Source organism: Aquila chrysaetos, chromosome 4 (genome assembly GCF_900496995.4).
Source record: "Aquila chrysaetos chrysaetos chromosome 4, bAquChr1.4, whole genome shotgun sequence".
NCBI classification, from domain to species: Eukaryota; Metazoa; Chordata; class Aves; order Accipitriformes; family Accipitridae; genus Aquila; species Aquila chrysaetos.
In genome coordinates this window covers 20,751,727-20,769,936 of record NC_044007.1, presented here as the reverse complement: position 1 = coordinate 20,769,936, position 18,210 = coordinate 20,751,727, and the positions used below count along the sequence as shown (strand labels likewise).

General features: G+C 36.6%; 1 protein-coding gene across 13 annotated transcripts in view; it reads left to right on the top strand.

Annotated features, from left to right (window-relative positions):
• Window positions 1-18,210, top strand: part of OXR1 (oxidation resistance 1) — a 305,392-nt gene that overhangs the window by 271,132 nt on the left and 16,050 nt on the right. The window contains exon 1 of one of the 13 annotated variants that reach the window (XM_030010983.2): window positions 11,393-11,524. The exons of 11 other annotated variants lie outside the window; for them this stretch is intronic. In XM_030010983.2, the coding sequence (XP_029866843.1) occupies window positions 11,459-11,524 (66 nt within the window). In that variant the 5' untranslated portion in view covers window positions 11,393-11,458. Of the gene's footprint in view, window positions 1-11,392; window positions 11,525-18,210 lie in introns of those variants that run through there. One more of the 13 variants, XM_030010982.2, reaches the window with a different exon arrangement.

Below are 18,210 nucleotides of genomic sequence, written 5' to 3'. Positions count from 1 at the left end.
AGGAACGTGAGTACAGCAAAGAAGTTGCAACTTTGATGAAGCAGATGTAGTTTTCAGTCAGGTAAACTGATGGTTTTCTGATATTTATTATTCCTGTATCTAGAATGTTGAATACTTCCTGGTAAGTCTCCCAACAGGGATGAGACAACAAAAAAGGAAAATTAATCTATTAATTACACGTTTTTCCAATAATCCAGTAATTAACTTCTCAGTTATAACTTCTTCATACATTAAGATGCTGTTGCATGGGTTTTAGTAATATACTGTAACTGGAACTCTATTTTTTGTAACAAACACATTTCTCCCATGTGAATCTGTGTCCACTGTGTTTATATGGACACATCTTTACATGTCTACATGGTTTTGTTTTGTAGTATACATACAGTTAAAGCCCTTGTAGTCTTGTGCATTCAAGTGTCAGTCAAAAGTTTGATGATTCTTGTCATATATATTGTAGAAGTATCCCATCAGCACTGTTTAACTGGAACCTCAGGACAGCAATTGCAATGTCTGACTGTAAGACTGATTATTCCTTCTTCCCTCTTGCCCTGCCCCACCCAGCAATGAGGCATGTTGAAATTAAGAAAGTCTACACTTGTGTTTTATGTAGAGTGTAAAAGAAATTTTAAAAAACTGCAATAGTCTAGCTATGGATAATGGTTTTCTTGTTAGCTCCAAAACTTAGAATCACAGTAGAACTCTGATTTCAAACTTCTCACTTAGCTGAAGCATTAGGTTATGGTTACAAAACACTGTCTCTGCAGCTCAGTGATTTTGCATGGAGCAGTTTTGCTTTGAGATATTGAAATTGGTATCATAAAAGCATGTCTTTTGAATCTTCATATTTTCAGCATATGTATTGCTCATGTATTTTTACCAGCAATGTATTTTGGTGTTGATTCTTGTTCAAAGCCTTTCTAAGTATTTGATGTTTTAAAATGGGGCCCTTTGGAACATGGGGATCAGTGGCAAGTGATCAATGTTATGGTTTAAGGCACAGTATGTGTCTCTTTTAATGAGCTCTTCAGTAACTTTGCACCTTAATATAATTACAGAATAATTTCAACAGAAAATAGTGCGAATTTTTCTTCAGGATTAAATGTTGTAACTTTTATTTCTGAAGACAGTAGAGGCAGTCCTTTTCCTACATGTATTAAAATCTGTAAGTTACTTACTACAGAATGAGATCATGCCTTAAGCCTTTATTTAGGTCTCCTCTGGAAACAATTGTTGAAGACATATTTCAAAAATATTGTTATTTCTATATGTGTTATGTGAAAACTATGTCAAGTTTGGTTCTCTTAAGATTATCAAATAATAATTGTCTGGATTTAGAAGTTAGTGTGATTAGTGAGATGGATAACTTTTTAAAAAAATGTTTTGCAAGTATAAGAAATATGCTAATGTGGTCTTCTGTGCATTTTAACTTGAGTAATGTGACTTATGATTGACTTCTAGCACAAACCTGAAAGCTGTTAAAAACTAACTTTTTAATCAGGAATGTTTGACAGTACTAGATGGTTCAGCCTGTCATTACATCCAGCTGCATTTTAGTGGCTTTAAACATACGTGCTAGAAAGTATCAGTACATACAGGGAATTGTAGCTGCTGTTGTCATACCCATTACTCCCATTGAATTTCAGTCATTATTTTCAATCAATACACTTCCTTCCTTTAACCCAACAAGCTTTTTATCTGTCAGCTCTTGCTCCAGGTGTAATCTAAGATAGCAGGTGAACAGTATCATTGAAACATTTTTGTGGGTATTGGGATGAAAAATAGGCTGCCTTCTTCAGAACACAGCGATGGGAAAACTCAGGGTGGAAGGGAGATGGAAAGCAAAATCTTGATGTACAAATGCATCACAAAGTACTGTTGATCTACCAAAATAGGAAGCTAGTGGAGTAGCTTTCTTTTCCAAAAAGTGTTCTCTGTGATCATTGTACAGTATCTTAAAACTGGAGAAGCAGGGAAGAGGATTAATGGGTAACCCAGGTGTGGTGCTCTGATAGAGCTTTTGCTTCTTTCATAGTCAGATGTTAACACATTTGGCTGCAGCTTTTTATCAAGAGACTTTAAGGAAGTAGTGTGCTTTTTTTTTTTTTTTTTTTTAGTGGAAAAGGAATTACGGGAAGAAGGAGCAAGCAAGCAAAAGCAAAGATCAGTAAGATATGAAACAAGTAGTAGGGATTTGTTTATAAGTTTATTAAATGGTTCAATGAATAGGACTGAACTCTTACTCTGAACTTACTCCAGTTTTTCATCTACTTATGCTTTCTTCTTACTGTATACAGAGTAGTGTATTTCCTATCAGCCTTTTCCCTGAAGTAATCCAGTAGATGTAACCTCAGCTGATCTAGTGGCAAAGAGGTCAAGACTCCTGCTGTCATATTAAACACTAGTTTGATCAAATACTGCACTGTATGAAGTGTAAAAAAAAAAAATAAAAAAAAATCCAGGGAATCCCTTAGCTGACTCTTTTTGTATTTATGCTACACACTTAATAGATAACTGACTTCTTAGAAATATCCATGAACCTACTACTATCTACCATTGCCATCAGTAAAGGTGACTAATTCATAGTTGTCAGTTACTTAGAGTTTAAAACAAATTCTGGGTGGGGTACCTCGTAGCTCCCATTGCTGATGATGTTCCTCAATATCTGCCTTCCTGAGAGGCCTCTGCCTGTCCCATAGGCAAAGCTCTCTGAAAAGGATACTTTTTCACTTAAGATCAGTCCATGCTAAAGACTTGTCTCTGGTGTCCACTAGAAATGAATAGACAAGAATTTTATTTTATATATCATGTAAGAAATGAAACTGTGCTGCTAGTTTCTTTGTGGTCTTATCCCCATCCATTTTCCTCAAATGTCTCTTTTACCTTCTTGTACTTAAGTGAATGGGCATAAAGAAGAGGCTGTTTTGGGTTTTGGGGGGGGCTTTTTTGTTTGTTTTGTTTTTTTACCATCTGTACTGAGCCTTGAGGATATAGAGGTATATTTATCATGGTATTCTTTTTTTATTTAGTTTGTATTAGTTCAAGCGCTAATGTCTTTCTTTATCTGTTAGCACAAATAATTAATACTGTTCAGAAACCTGTGTGTTAATAAACAAATGCCTTCTCCAAAGCATATTCTGTACTTGCATCTAAACGTGGCAAGATTTGACAGCAAGCTGACTGTTTCTGTTGTGCAGTGCCTCTGAAACAACTTCCACGGGTACTTTATGGTCTAATTTTGTTTCCTTTTTAAGTTCAAGTTTTGTATATAGTAATGTGTATAGAAATTAATGACTTAGTGTTAAGGTGCTTGCTGTTAGATAGCTGCTGAATGCATTAACATCTTTTTGGTGCCAATTAGTACCACAGATTGAAAGCATTAAGGAGTTGTCACCTTGTGCTGATAAAGGCATGGTATCACAGTATTTGAAAGTAGGGATAGGTCCTCAAGCAGTGCTAATAGGATTGGTCTTATGCTTAAAGAAGTTTAAGATGAGTAAAAGGAAAAACTGCTTGAATTCTCCTACAGTCTCCAAATCCTGGTTGAGAAATGAGTTTTCAAGTAACACAGCTATTTCCTGTTTCTATAAAATAACGGCTAATAGTTTCTAATGGCTGCATAAAAGATTGCTTTTCTAAAAGAAGTGTTGTTGACATTCCCTGTAAAGCATAAATGTCATTCCATTGTATATATTGTATATTTAATATATTTAGTATATTATATATTGTATATTCTATTGTGTATATTGTATACATTGTATATTTAAAAAGAAACAAAACCAAACAAAAAAAACCCCAACAGATCAGAGCACAAATTATGAACCACAGTTGATCATAGAACAACTTGAAGAAAGGTTCTAAGTGCTGCCTAGTATGCATTATTTTCTATAACCTTTTTTGCAGACTCTTCAACTTTTTTAATTCAGGAAAAAAAATCTGCACTCTCAAAAAAAAAAAAAAAGATGGTGGTGGTGGTAAGTGATATCTCTGTGATTCATAAATCCCAGAAATTCCAACTATCCAGTTATTCTACTATCATTTTCCTAAAACGGATTGTAAAACCTTGACGGGCTTGTTTCCACTGCTGTTGCTGTATGATGTGGCAGGTGGCTTTTTGAAATTGATCACTGGAGGAAAAAGACATGGAAAACAAGTACTCATGTAAAAGTCATTAACCATATCAGGGATCTAGTATAGAGTTAAATGACATAAAGCAACTTTCCACTGAATTTGTGTGCACATAAAGTGTGCTGATAAGCTCAAATATTTTTCTACAGAAGTTGGCACGCACATGTAAATAATCATGGAATCATAGAATGGTTTGGGTTGGAAGGGACCTTAAAGATCATCTAGTCAACCCCCCTGCCATGGGCAGGGACACCTTCCACCAGACCAGGTTGCTCAAAGCCCCATCCAGCCTGGCCTTGGACACTTCCAGGAATGGGGCACCTACCACCTCTCTGGGCAGCCTGATCCAGTGCCTCAGTTAAAATCTTTAGAGAATCAGTTTGTCATATCTGGGGAGTAAGGACAACTGAAACTAATTTTCCAAGCAAGGTTTTTACAGTTTTAATAATGCTAGATACAAAGTAAACTTCTGTGCTCTAACAAGGGAGGAGGGCATTAGAGGGGAAACAATGGAAGTGACTACTTCCATAAGAAACATTAGTACATAAAGGAGAAATTACACAATTTGTGCTTTCCCATGTGAGTTTTATCATAAAATTTTTGCACCTTCTATTTGTATCTAACTAGAAGACTAGTTGGTCTCTTGGGGGGGAGGGGGAGAAGGAAAAGAAATTTTAGAGATCAGAATGCCTTAATTTGCTCATCTAATGCTTCATCTGTTGGTCTGTGAAGCTAATTCTCAAAGTTAATGACATTCCTTGAACAGTAAAGGGACTTGGTCTGTTGTATTCTTTAAGTAGTTAAGTTTTTGATAGGCAGCTGGAAAACTGGGATGTACCATTATATTGACTGTATGTGTATAAATGCTCTTTTTATTTCATTATGTGATAATGACTTATTGACATAGACTGCTAATCTAGCTTTAGATTCCGTATTTGAATCTATAACAATCAAAACAATATCTTTCTTAGGTGCTACAGCTGTTAAGTGTCTTTATCATCATGCAATATTGGAAATACAGGATTTATGCTGATGGATCAGATCTCTGGTCATCAGACAGAGTATTGATGCAAAAAAAAAAAAAAAATTACTGAGTGTGGCCACAGCTAAATGTTTCAGAGGTGGTGAAGAAATTTCATCTTGGGCACTTGTGAAGAAATCAGTTAAGGACATCAGTTCCTATTTAAACATGAAATCTGTTAAGGAAGCAGAAGAATTGCTCTGTACTAGAATAATTCTTAATTATTTAAAGTGTCGATTCTTCCTTCCCTCCCCATTTCCCCCTGTCATTTGGTCGTATTTATTGCTATTATTCAGGATTGAGTCATACTTCAGGTCCACATAAATCTAAATACTCACCTACAAGATATTTGAAAACAGGAAGTTTCTTGTCTTAGGACCTGCAAGAAGGTCTTAAAATAGTTGGAAATTCATCTGTTTTATTGTTTCCAGTAGCTTTTAAATTGTTTGGAAAAAACAGAAAATCAGTTTGATATAAAGCTGTCTAGAAGTTGACTTCCAAAACAAAGCATGACTTGATAGATATTTGCAGATGATTTTTCCCAGATTCACTGGATTTGCATTTCATAATCATTGCCTTTATTTTGCATATTAAATTTCTGTAGAAAATACAATACTTCTGGAAAGCAGTAGTCTGTAATACTCACTTGTCAAACTGAATTTCAGCTGGGACTTTAGACATGGTTTGAAAATGTTTACTAGATCAAGCCATTAGTTGCAAATGAAGTTCTACCTTCTTGAAATGGTATATGAGTTAGACACTCAACACTTCAACATTAACAAAACTGTAACTTCAGGAGTGTCTAGAAATTATATTTCTGTGTATTTGTAGAAACATGGAGGTCACAAACAGTGATTATGTCTCCCGGTCAGGTAACATCTGAAGAAGGTTTTTCAAGATTGGAGTATAGGACGTAGGTGCTTAAGATCTTTATTGGATCTGGACTGTAACCTACAACATTTCTATATTAAAATGGGCATTTCCATTTCAGTATGCACTGCTGTCTTAAGCTTTTGTATTCTTAATCATGTTTTTTCTATAAATTTGCTTCTATTCCCTACTCTACACTTAGTGCTCGTATGCTAGTGAAACAGCTGCTTTTTGTGTCTCACATTTTAAAATGTGGTACGATCGTAATGCTGTATGACAAGCTGGAGAATACTGGGTCAGCAGAGAGAAGAGGAAGTCTGGAAGTTGTAGGCTTCTTGAATGAAACACTGCACACAAAGTGTAAAGATGCATCACGTTAACAGCCCTCAAAATAAGAATATTTTTCCAATATGTTTCTTGAAAGGTTGTCTCTTTATGGTAGTATATGGGGTATACAAGCTAGATTGTTGTTTGGTTTTTATATCATGCATTGTCTGTCAAGAAATTGGATGTGTCACTATGCATGTGTTGCTGTGCATTAACAAGCATGTTTAGTAGGTTTTGCTCTTGTACCAGAGGACGAGAGGCTCTTGAATTTCAGCAGTCATGTGCAATACCTAGAAATGTTTCTGTTAAATTAATTTTTGTGATTGAAGAGAGAGACTCTGGTGCCCATTAACATAATGCAATGCCCTTTGTAGAGGCTGGTAACTTTCATTCTTGCTTTTGCAATGAACTTGAGCAAACATTGCGCAATCTCTTTCTTAACTTCATGCATGGGATATTTGTTGCCTTGCTCTATTTTCTCTATTGAATCTATTTATAACTTGTAAATGAAATTCAGGTGTTTTCTTTACTTAGAGCTGTCCTGTAGTTGAAATCATGAATGTGGAATTGTAATTGATGCTTATTTCATGTATCTAATAGAGAGAAGTGGGGCAGTCCCTCTGCTAAGAGTTGAAGCAGAATCATTCAACTAAAAAGCTTGTGCTTTTGAGTCTCTTAATGGCTTTGAGTGTACCTTTGAAAATTCTGAGGAAAATTTTGTGGATGGAAAACTGCCTTTTTTTTTTTTTTTCTTTTCTCTTCCCCTTCTCCTAAACTGTTGAAAGAAAACAAAGGATGACTTCTCAAATTAGACTTACTTTCTTATGGAAACATTATCAGTCAACTAAGAAGTTGGGCCAGTCCCTGTTGTACTGGATGCCACACGAGGTGACTTTTGCACTGTTTAGTGTGTTTCTTGTAGCAGTAAAGGGGAAAGGATCAGACTTCAGTTATCTGTAATCCCATGTTACCTTCACCTGCAACAACTTTTATAAAGATCCAGTTGTTCTAGAAGACAAAGTACTAGTTTTGCATAGGAGCAAGTACCTGATTTTGGGGGCTTTTTTATTTTTTAACCGCATTCTAACTTCATTACTCCTGAACTTGGCACTCTTTTCTTAGTCATCTGAAAGGCTTTTTGTACCAAACAGAACTTGTCTCCCTCTTATTAAAGATAAGCCAGACCTTAATTAATCTGACTTTTGCATGCCTTATATCATCAAAATATGAAACTGCCTTTCTTTCACCTAATGAGATTCCTTCCAAAGATGACAATTTAGGTGGCCTGAGCATCTAAATTAGGTGTCTTCCTAATTTTGAAATTTTTGGCAACTTATGTCCTAAAACTATAATACAAGGGTTAAGCATACAGGATGTACATCTGTTATCAGAGCTGTAAAACGCTATTCTAAATCTAAAAATAACAGAGTTTATAATTCTGGAGTTGTTTTCTGTCATATTATCTAATGCGTATTGAAACTACACTATTTTAAACACTGCTTGAGGCAGCTTTCAGTTTTTTCTTTTGGGCTCTTTGGTGATGGGAGTTCTTATTATAATCTGTGAAACATTCCTGTTAGATGTAATTAAATAGCAATCTTGTCTCTTTAAAAATACATTCTAACATGTAGATGGGCTACTGAAAGTGAAACTACTGTCATTGCTTATTGATTTGTTTGTTCCCAGGCAAACCAATACAAAGCATAAAAACAAGCTTTCTTTTTGTCAGTCAAAAATGCAAATGACTTATGAATTGCACTGAGGCACTTGATTTACACAATCTGGTTCCTGTGATTTATGTTTTACTCAATTTTCAGGGCTGCTTCTGAAATTGGAGTATTAAATTCTGAGAATAATCTTATTTTATACATATGCCTCATATATAGTCTTCTCAGGAGATACTTGGGGATGCTTATCTTCAGCGCACCACATTTGTGACTTTTCATCACAAAACCCGGTCACCTACATGGCTGCTTCATGTGGAATCAACAGCAAGTTCTAAAGAAACTGAGTAATTATGGCCCCTGCCCCCCCATCTCTCTGGGCTAAACCTCCCTCCCTTGAGAGGGAAGGAACAGGGGAAATAAATTACTTTTTACTAATGTAATATTGCTCAAAAAGCATGCATATTAAATATATGGATTGTAGAATTCAACATCACAACTTTTCTATTGCTGTGGTATCGGGACATTGTGTTAGCTACTAGAAACAGAATAATACCATCTAATCAAACTGCAAAGATACTCTTTCACACGCGGCATCCAGTCTTCCTGCTCAAGTTTAGAGAGAGTTAGTGTACTTACTGTCCTGTTTCAGGGTTATGAGATCTTGTCAGCAGATAACTTTAAATCTGGTATGGCAAAAGGTGTAAACCAGATAATTGATTTGGAGTGGAAATAAGACATTTCATAAGTTGTACCTGCATTTGTTGGCACTCTCCTTTTTCTCTGCTGCTACTTAATATTTTTTAAGGCAGGTTTATTAGAAAAAACTACACTGTGAGTAACAGTTACTGAAAGGACTGTGGGCTTCTGCCTCCAACATTGATTGTGTAGAGATATTTAGCTTGATTACAAACTAACAATGACAATAACAAGATTATCATTCAGTGTAATTAGATACATTTTGGTTTGCTCTGTTGTCTAGGTAGCAAATGGGTGGATGCTCTTAAGTGTTTGGTGGTGTTCTGCACACGTCAGGTCTGAGCCAATACTCCTCTCTGGAATCCTTTTAATTAATAACTCTTATGACAAGGCATATATTAATTAGCAACAAGATACGAGGTTCTGATTCAAATTAGCAGATCAGTAGTATAACCCACAAATGCACAAAAGGACAGTTTATTTTATTTATCTTTTATTAAGGGAGGCTCCTGGGATCAAGCTTCTTGTGTGGGCTTCTTTTTGGCTGATAGAAATGTATCTTCCACCAGTTTGGAAGAAAGACTGTTAAAGGGCTGGGGTGGAGGTCAGTCACAAGAGAAAGCTTTTGCCACTTTTAGGGCGGCGGTGTTCCATGGTGGTGCTCGGGCTCTCCTGCCCGCTGGCTCTCCTGCCGCCCTCCCCCTCCAGCAGATGCTCCCAGCTGCGGGGCAGCTGCCGGCTGCGGGGACCTGCTGCTGCTGCTGGTACTGCTGCTGCTGGTACTGCTGCTGCTGGTCCGAACATCAAAACAGACTGGCAGGAGGTCTGACAGAGTTACTGGTGCATTTATTCCCCTTTAACTTTGCAACTGTAATTAAGTGAAAAAGGGAGTTGTCACATCTAAGAAGTTTACTGCTCCCTTTTCTTTTGAGCAAGTTTTTAAAATCCTTTGGAGAAGCTGCGCGAGGAGCCGGTTTTATCTAGAGAGAAGCTAAAAACATCCAAGTAAGTTGTTTGAATTGTTTAAGATGAAATGTTCTGGAGTAAAAAACTGCCTGATGGCCCAGATTCTTTTCTTTCTCCCCTAGTTTTGGAGAAACAGTGTGTTGGCTAGTGTTAGGGACGAATTTGTTTTTTCTGAGGGGGAAAAGGTGGGGGGAGGGGAAAAAAGACTGCTAAAATAGGCTGTGGGGGAGGGAGTTGTGTGGCTAGCTTTTGCTTTGTCGCTTAGAATGTGCGTGTCTAGAGATAGTTTGAAATAGTGTTTCTGCATACTCTCCATTCTTTCAAGATTTGCCAGACTCGGGGCAGGGGGGAAGGTTGTAGCTCATCTTATCTTTTTATATCGATTGTAATCGCCTCGTTTGAAACAGTTCTAAGCCTGTCCATTTTTTGTTCTTGTTTTACATCAGTATAAGCTTGCTTAATATTAAAAAAAAAATCCAATAAATGGGTGTATGGTTTAGTGTTTAAATATTACACCATTTGACTGTGTATCTAATGTAATATTGTATATTTGAGTTTCCTAAACCCTAGCTTTCAATGTCCCAGTGATAAAAATGTTCTTACTTGCCACCTTAATAATTCTCATAAATGGGAACAAATTGATTTTTAGAGTTACCAGCTCCTGAGAAGGATGAAATGTTTTCCTTTTTAGTAAAATCTATCTGAATTACGTTGAGTTAGATACTAATGCAAGGTGAGGCATTCAGTGCACAGTCTGCAGTGTAGTTAAGTACAAGTTGTGGTACTGGTTTTCTCTGCTTGGGCATCTTGGCTTTTAGATCACAGTGCAACAGCATGAGTGAGCAATGTTTTAATGTTGTTGTGATGCTGCCTGCCGCCGCCCTGGCCTATTTAATACTTTTACCCAGGACTCAAAGCACTGGGTGTTTTCGGAGGAGGGAGGGGAAAAAAAAAAAGCCCCATAAGTGCTACTACAAGGAAATTCTCAAAAGATTGCTGTGTGTATTACTGCTGCACGCACCGGTTTAAATAAACATCCTTCCTTAAGAAGAAAAAAAATTAAATCATGATTCCAAAAATACTTTATTGTTGGGAGCATTTAACCCATACAGCAAGTTTAGCTTGTAGACAAAAGGATTCGTTTTCTTCTTGTTGCTTACAAAACTGAAAATGCTGTGAAGCTAACAGTTCCCGAATGCTTTAAGACCTTTTTTAAAAAGAATATTTTTTAAAAAAACTTCACTCACCACTTTTTTAACTGGTTCTGGACTCGTAAGAAATAACTGACAGGGTTTATATACAGTTGTCAACATAAGTAACACAAACTATTATTTTAATATTGAGCGCAAGTTTGTTACCATTGGAACTTGTTTATGAACAATTATAGTGTAACAGAATATTGCAAGCAGTTCTTGGGGATTTTTTTTGTATACTTCAGTATTGTATAAAAAAAATTTAAAAAGTTTTCTGTGTCTTTAAATATTTTAGCCTTTTTAACAAACTAGTGCTCTGCAACCACACTTGAATACAGGAAACCTTTCTTCTTCTGTACCGTCATCATTTGCGATACATCCCCCTACTGTACACTCGTTCATTTGTTCCCTGCCATGTCAGTCAAATGTGTGTGTCTAGCAAACTATCCTGTCACCGTCGTGGGGGCTCTGCCTGTGCCTGGAACTGACAGCAGGTACAGAGAATGCTTTCAAACAGCCTTGAATGAATTTTTTTAATTATTATTTTAATTTTTATTTCTTTTTTTTAGTCTCATTTTGGTTTTAGAAGGGAAATGTCTCGTCTCTGGTATGGGAAGAAGGGAAGAAAGCATCAGCCAGTTAATCATAAATATGCTCTGGTAATTTTCAGTGTAGTATGTTCATTTCTGTTATTGCATTCCTGTAATGTTGTGGTGCAGAGACAGTTTCTGGAAGTTTAAATTTTGAATGTGTAAACAGGATGCTAAGTCACAAATTTTCATTACTTTTAGGTGCATAACCTAATTGCTGGTATTCCATTGGCATTAGATAAGAAAAACTACTTTGAGCACTAAGGGGTTCAGCAGGTTTAAAATGTTTGGGTTTTTTTCCTTTTGGAGTAATGCTTTTTTTTTTTTTCCAACAAAAATGTGATTTATAGCTAAATACTGTGAACAGTAGTTTGCACTGGCATTTAATTAGAAAAGTGTAAATCTCCTGAGCTACCATTTGATTAAACCTTTTCAGAAGTCATTCAACCATATGAAGGTCTGATAATACTTCTAAATGGATGGAGATGAGTCTGCTGTAGTCCCACTCTCACATTTATAATGAAGGGGGAGACCAATAACACTGTTTTTACAGTTTATTAGATTTATGAAAGTAACTGTGGTGTTTTTTCAGTGTTGTTTTCCCCAAAAAGCTTGTATTTGTAGTAGTATGTAAAGGAAATGGTTCTCAGTGAGACTTGCAAAACAGTAACATCTTGGGGATAGGGAGGAAGTGATCTTGACAATGTATTTGTTATGCTTTTACCAGCTGGTAGATCTGGAAGATATTTTTCATTCAGACTCTGCCTGTGACAGGCTTTTTACCATCTTTTTAAGAGTTAGATTTCTGAATTTTGGTGCATACTTTTGGAGGTGCTGTTGACTTTGGGTTTCATTTTGATCTTTATTTGTAGCCAGGCTACTTGCAGAATATGAAAATCTCATGTGACAGCAACTGGTTTTGTAAATGTGTGTTCCTAACTAACAAAATATTTTTTAAATAATAGGCTCTTAATTTTCCTCTGTGGCAATGGAACATAGAATCAAGATGCAATTCCTAAATTAACTCAAATGTAATTTGAGCCTACCCTGTAGCAGTGTAAAAGGTATCTGAAGTTTACCAAGACTGTTTTCTTTAATATATATCTATATATGTAGATACATAGATAGATCTTGCCCAGCTAATTAAAAAAGTAGTAGTATCCATTGTTACAATTATTTCCCTTAGGACCAACGCTTCGTTTTAGCCAGAGTCCAACTATGCTAATAAAAGCAATAGGTATCAGCTCTTAAGAAGAGGTTGAACTGAAGAAGACTGTATGAGAATCTTCTCTGCTGTGAGAGAGGTAGAGAACAGGTTATTTTAATGTGTAAAACAAGTCAAATCAGAAAAAAGAGTATAGAAGTATCTACAGATGGGAATATTTTTAAAATGTTGCTATGTCAACAAGACATGCTCTATTCTTGAAGTTGGGTTTTTTTTTCCTTCCATGAATGATCATAAAGCTAATGTGCAAGTGTAACCTTCTTATACAAAAGAGGGAAGGAGTATTGGTACCATTACTTCTTTGTTATGCAAGACAAAGTGGGAAGCATTAAAGAGACTGGCAGCATATATGAAATACAGGTTTTTGACTAAATGTTTCATTAGTGGTTGTTCTGAAATTTGGATGAAAACCCTCCTGACATGAAATAACATAATTGCTGGACCAAATAGAGTGATATAATAAAACAAGAATGCTTGCTTGAAGCAACTAAATCACCCTGGATTATTTACTTGAAAGGCCTTTGTTATTTGTGATAGAGTAAACTTGAGCTGAGCATTGTAGGGGTTCGATACTTTCCCAGGATAAGAAATCAAAATTTTGGTGACTAACCAACGCATTATGCTTCCCCTTCAAAAAGCCAGTAAATGTTGGCTTCCCACTTGTTTTAGTAAATCTGTTTGGTATTTACTGTGTCTCTTTATTGTACTGCAACACAAGAGATGTCAGTAAGTTTCTAGAATGTCAAAAATGCAGGCAGCCATTCTTTCTGTGAAAGCACTTTAGATGAAAGACATCAGACAATGCAAGAGAACAAAAGGTGGATTGCCTTCTGTGGGAATGCTTGTTGGAATGCTTTGCAGAGCTTCGATAGGCAGTATAGCCAAAGGGGACAAAACCAAGGAAAACTTACCTTTGGCTTTTGTATTCTTAAGATATTATGCAAAGGGAATTCAAGTGGTGTTGGTTTTAATAGCTTGAATGATTTGAGACTTGCATGACTTCTGAGGTTCTTGATTTATTGATTAACAGTAGTTGGTAAGCTAATGGCTGTAGTTTGGCTATTATGGAGATATAATAATAGCGGCTTACATGGGAAAGATGAGAATTTGGTATTTCATCCCTATGGATGTCAGAACTGTAAGGCTGCATCAATCCAATAATACTGCTTGCTACAAAGATCTTTTTAAAGTCAGCTTTCCATACTGAATTTTGTTTTGGAGTAATAGAGTGAACTGATGATCTGAATATCTTTAAAAAATAAAAAAGTAGAGTGCAATCCAATACTTTCTTACACCGATCACTAAGCCTAGAACCTTTCCTTGATGACAGTTATTTGCCATACCCACTGTCCTAAATAATTAGGGGTTTTATGCGTCATGCCTCGACTAGATCTTCCATTTAATTATGAGCTGTTACTTTGTTTGCGTTTTTTATAATTGTGAAATACTAGGCCTCTCTACAAATGCCGTCAAAGTACAGTAGCAGATGAACATTTGAGAAGGTCGATTATAAGCTGAAGGAAAACAAATGAGTAGTAGAGGCTTATGTTTTCTCTGTATGTTTTTAATGGTCTGTGCAATCTGAAGTTGATATTAATTGATCCTTTTTCTGATTAAAGGAAGAGACAAATGTTTCCATATTGGGCTGTGATTGTTACCTACTTCTGAGCATGTATGGCACTTTCTTGTCATACCTGAGAGGATCTCTGCATGGCACTGTCAGAACTGAGATGTAACCTTGTTCAGCCTGCCTTCTCCTGGAGCGGCAGCTTGAGGTCAGGCACCAGACACACTGAACCTCTGGTTTCTCTGCTTGCTAGTGCTGAAACTTCCTTAAATTGTTTTGCAAGAGAGCTGGGTTTTATTGGTGATGCTGCTACAGATCTTTTTTTCTTTGGACAAAGTGAGTTAAGTTGCCTGACTTGCCTCTTTAAGAAAGTAATTTTCATAAATCTAATTCTTAGTTCTTTGCACAAACATCCTAAACTTTGTTTAATGTTTCCCATGTAAATTTAGTTCTCTTGTTGGCTTTATCATATCTCTCAAAATAGTGACTTTTCATATCTTGAAAAAAGAGCTTGTTATAAAGGTTTCTGGACTCGATGTAACACTTTGTGTGCTGCAGGCTTTGATTGCTTTCTTCTCAAGTTCATTTATTAATTCTGGTTATTGCAGATGTTTTAATTTGTCTTCGGTATATGTTAATTATGGCTTGGTACAGTTGCTGTGGGCTTAGAGCACTTTGAGGCAGATATTCAACAGTCCATCCTGCTGGGGGGACAATACTGATCACAGGGAGAATGTTGCTATCATGTAACATACTCAGCTCTTCTGTCCCTGCTCTGGAAAACACCTTGGTGTGCCATACAGTTCCAAGATGGCCAGTTTTAAATTGGAAGAGAGAAAGAACCACAGTGCCAGCCAATTCAGGGGACTGCTGTGACTCTCCAGTCCCTTTCCTCTGCTTAAAATGGCTAGCTCTTGTACCTTTCTTTCCTTGTCACCAGTAGAGTGACAGGGAGCTGAATTGGCAGAAAACCACACGAGACAGAAAATGGTTAGCTTTGCAGCCATACTCATTAAAAATTAATCAAATTAAAGTAGTCTTAGGTTTTTTTCAGAATGATACCTTAAAACTGTTTATCAGATATAGTAAACCTCATGTATTAATGCATTATTGTAGTGTAATCAATATGTCCCAGATAATCGTATTTGTGATGGCAAAGACTGCTTCTTCGATATTGCTTTCTCTCAAGCAGTGTCTCACATTTTGGGAGGAAACGAAATTTGTCTGAAGAATAGTTAGTGTTTTCTCTTAAAATATTCATAACAGCATTCAGTTCACAAATGCACCTTTTTATTTTCATCGAAAGATATTTACAGCCTTTAGAAAGGGTTTGATCCTTTCTTCCCCCTCCCCATTTACTGATGAATTGGAGATGGACTGATATTTTGCAGTAACTTTGTAAATGGCCTAAGAAAATTACATTGGCATTCATTTTTTTTTTCAATTAAATATCCTGGAACTTTAAAGGTGAAACTTTTTTTGGCTCTCATTCTCTTTCTTAATATTTGCTTTTTAATTGAGGGTATAAATAACATGTTGAAGAGAACCACTCATACCGCTACACAATCTCCATTCTTATCTTTCCGAAGCAATGTTCAGCTCTGATAAGATCCTCCTTTTCTCTAAGGAGACAGTTTCAGCTACTTGTTAACTGTGAAAGTTTAGCTGTTCTTGGTTTGAGGGTGGCAATTACACTGCCCTGTTAGCAAACACGCGTTATGTGCGCGTGTGTGGGTCACCTGTGGCTTTAAGCTGGCAGAGGAATGCCTCGCTGGCATAAGCAGTTTTCATGTCTACACCTGCATATAGCAGACTGATATGACCAGTGTCTGAAAGGGCTGATGTGTCACCATCTGCATGGCAAACTGTCCTTCATGGACATTCAAACAATTGTAACTGCGTTTTCATGTGTATTGTTGAAGAACAAAAAAATTCCATATTAGGAATTTTGATTTCTGTTTTGCTCACTATGTATGCCAGCATAGGTTGCAAGAGTTAGGTACTCCGACATACTTTCAGAAAAACAAGGTTTAGAAACATGAGTTTTTCCAAAAGGAGAATCGTAAGCCTCTTGATTGGTTGAATCATTAGTATGCAAACCCTCAATTTGACTTATTGCATTAAATATTAGAACTGTTGTGTGTTCTGCTAAGTGGTTAACTCACATATGCATGGTCTGGAGAGTCAGTCTCAAAGGCATTCAAGCTACAAGAGTCATATGACTCATCCCATGTTTTCTCATCAATGTTGCTATTATGAATAGAACAGGTATTATTAGATCTCTAAGGATATATCCCATGTCATTTCAGCTAGTTTTTCAGCCTTGTTCTTCACGCATTTGATACATAACTGATTTGACTGTAAGGCTACCATAAGATAGAATCAAAAGCCTTGGTGAAATACAGATAAATGGCATCCACTGCTACCTGCCCAAAAATGAAAGAATTTTATTACAAAGAAATATTCTGTACTGAAAACCACAGTCCGGTATGATGCATACAAAACTGCATTTGTCTTTCATGAATGAAAGACCTTGCTTTGCAGGTATTCCTAATGCTGGGTGAAAAAACTAGTGAAGTTCTGTGCTAAAGAATGAAAGCTCAAAGTGAAATCGAGGTAGAAGGTAGCTCCTGGAGTGATCAGGAGAACAAACAGCTGACGTAGGGGCAGAGAGGGAAGGGAAGAAAATCACTGGTTTATTTAGCTTGGTGAAATAGAATAGAGGATTAATATGACTACAAAGAAGGAAAATGAAGAAATCTTGATGGAAAAGGAAACAGCATAAGCAGACTATGAATTAAACCAGGTTATAAAACAGAATAAACTTCTAACTAATGATACTACTAATATTTCAAAACAGCCCTCTCCAGCCTTGCAGGGACAAAATGCTAGCTGTTTTCAAGATACATCTCAAATCAATTCCTGAATGAAATTGTAGAAGGTAGTTGCCGGTAGGCTTAGACATAAATGACTTTATGATTAATTGAGCTACGAATCTTGAAGGACGTAATCTTGTCTACTGCAAAGCAAAAGTAAAGCATGTTGACCTAAACTGTAAGCATTTTATAGAAAGTCAGGTACAGTAGCTGAACTGTTGAGGTATCTTAATGTACTCATTTAAAGCCTAGTTCAGTGATGAGTGGATGACCTTGAGACGGTTTGTCTTGTGGTTTACTCACAGAATTTAGTATGGACTGCATGCTTAAAACAAGCACTGGGTTTGAGAGGGTGGATTCCTTGCCCTTAATTTTTCTGTTGATAGTTTGACATTCTATGACATGCTATTTATGATGTTTGCCATTGCATACCAATGGTCTACCACTATGCAGGCTTTTGTTCACAAAACAGATGTAAAGTTGCGATGTGACAGTGTGCAACAGGTTTAGGATGCCAAGGAGCTATTATTGTGTACATACTTGGAAAAGTATTCATGTTTCTCTCGGGTAAGAAATTTATCAGAACACCTTGTGCACGATGTTCTGAGGATGCAGGCACCCCCACGGCGTGTGAAAAGGGGTGTCAGATCTTGATCACTGACCAAAAGGGTTGATAAGCAGTTCCCAGGTGCAGGATGGTGATAAGAGTATGTGTTTGACAGGTTGAAGGCAAGATGGCATTGCCTATAAAACTGTCTCTGTTCCAGTATGTGAAACAGCAACTATATAATGGTGTTGGGGATGATGAGTGTTTGGGTTTGGTGGCTTTTATGGTTTTTGGGTTTTTTTTGTTTAGGGTTTGTTTTGTTTTGTTTTCAAGAATCTCCTTAAGTAACCACACATTTATGGCCCATTGTAAGTTAACTTCTGCCTCTTGTGATAGGGGCTGAGCTTAAAGAAGCATCAAGGCTAAAGGGTCCTCACATTATTGCTTTTCAGGATTACATTCATAAGGTGCTGGTGGTGAGAACAATGTCATTTGCAATGAACTGTCATAGCAAATAAAAGGATAAAACTACACTATCGC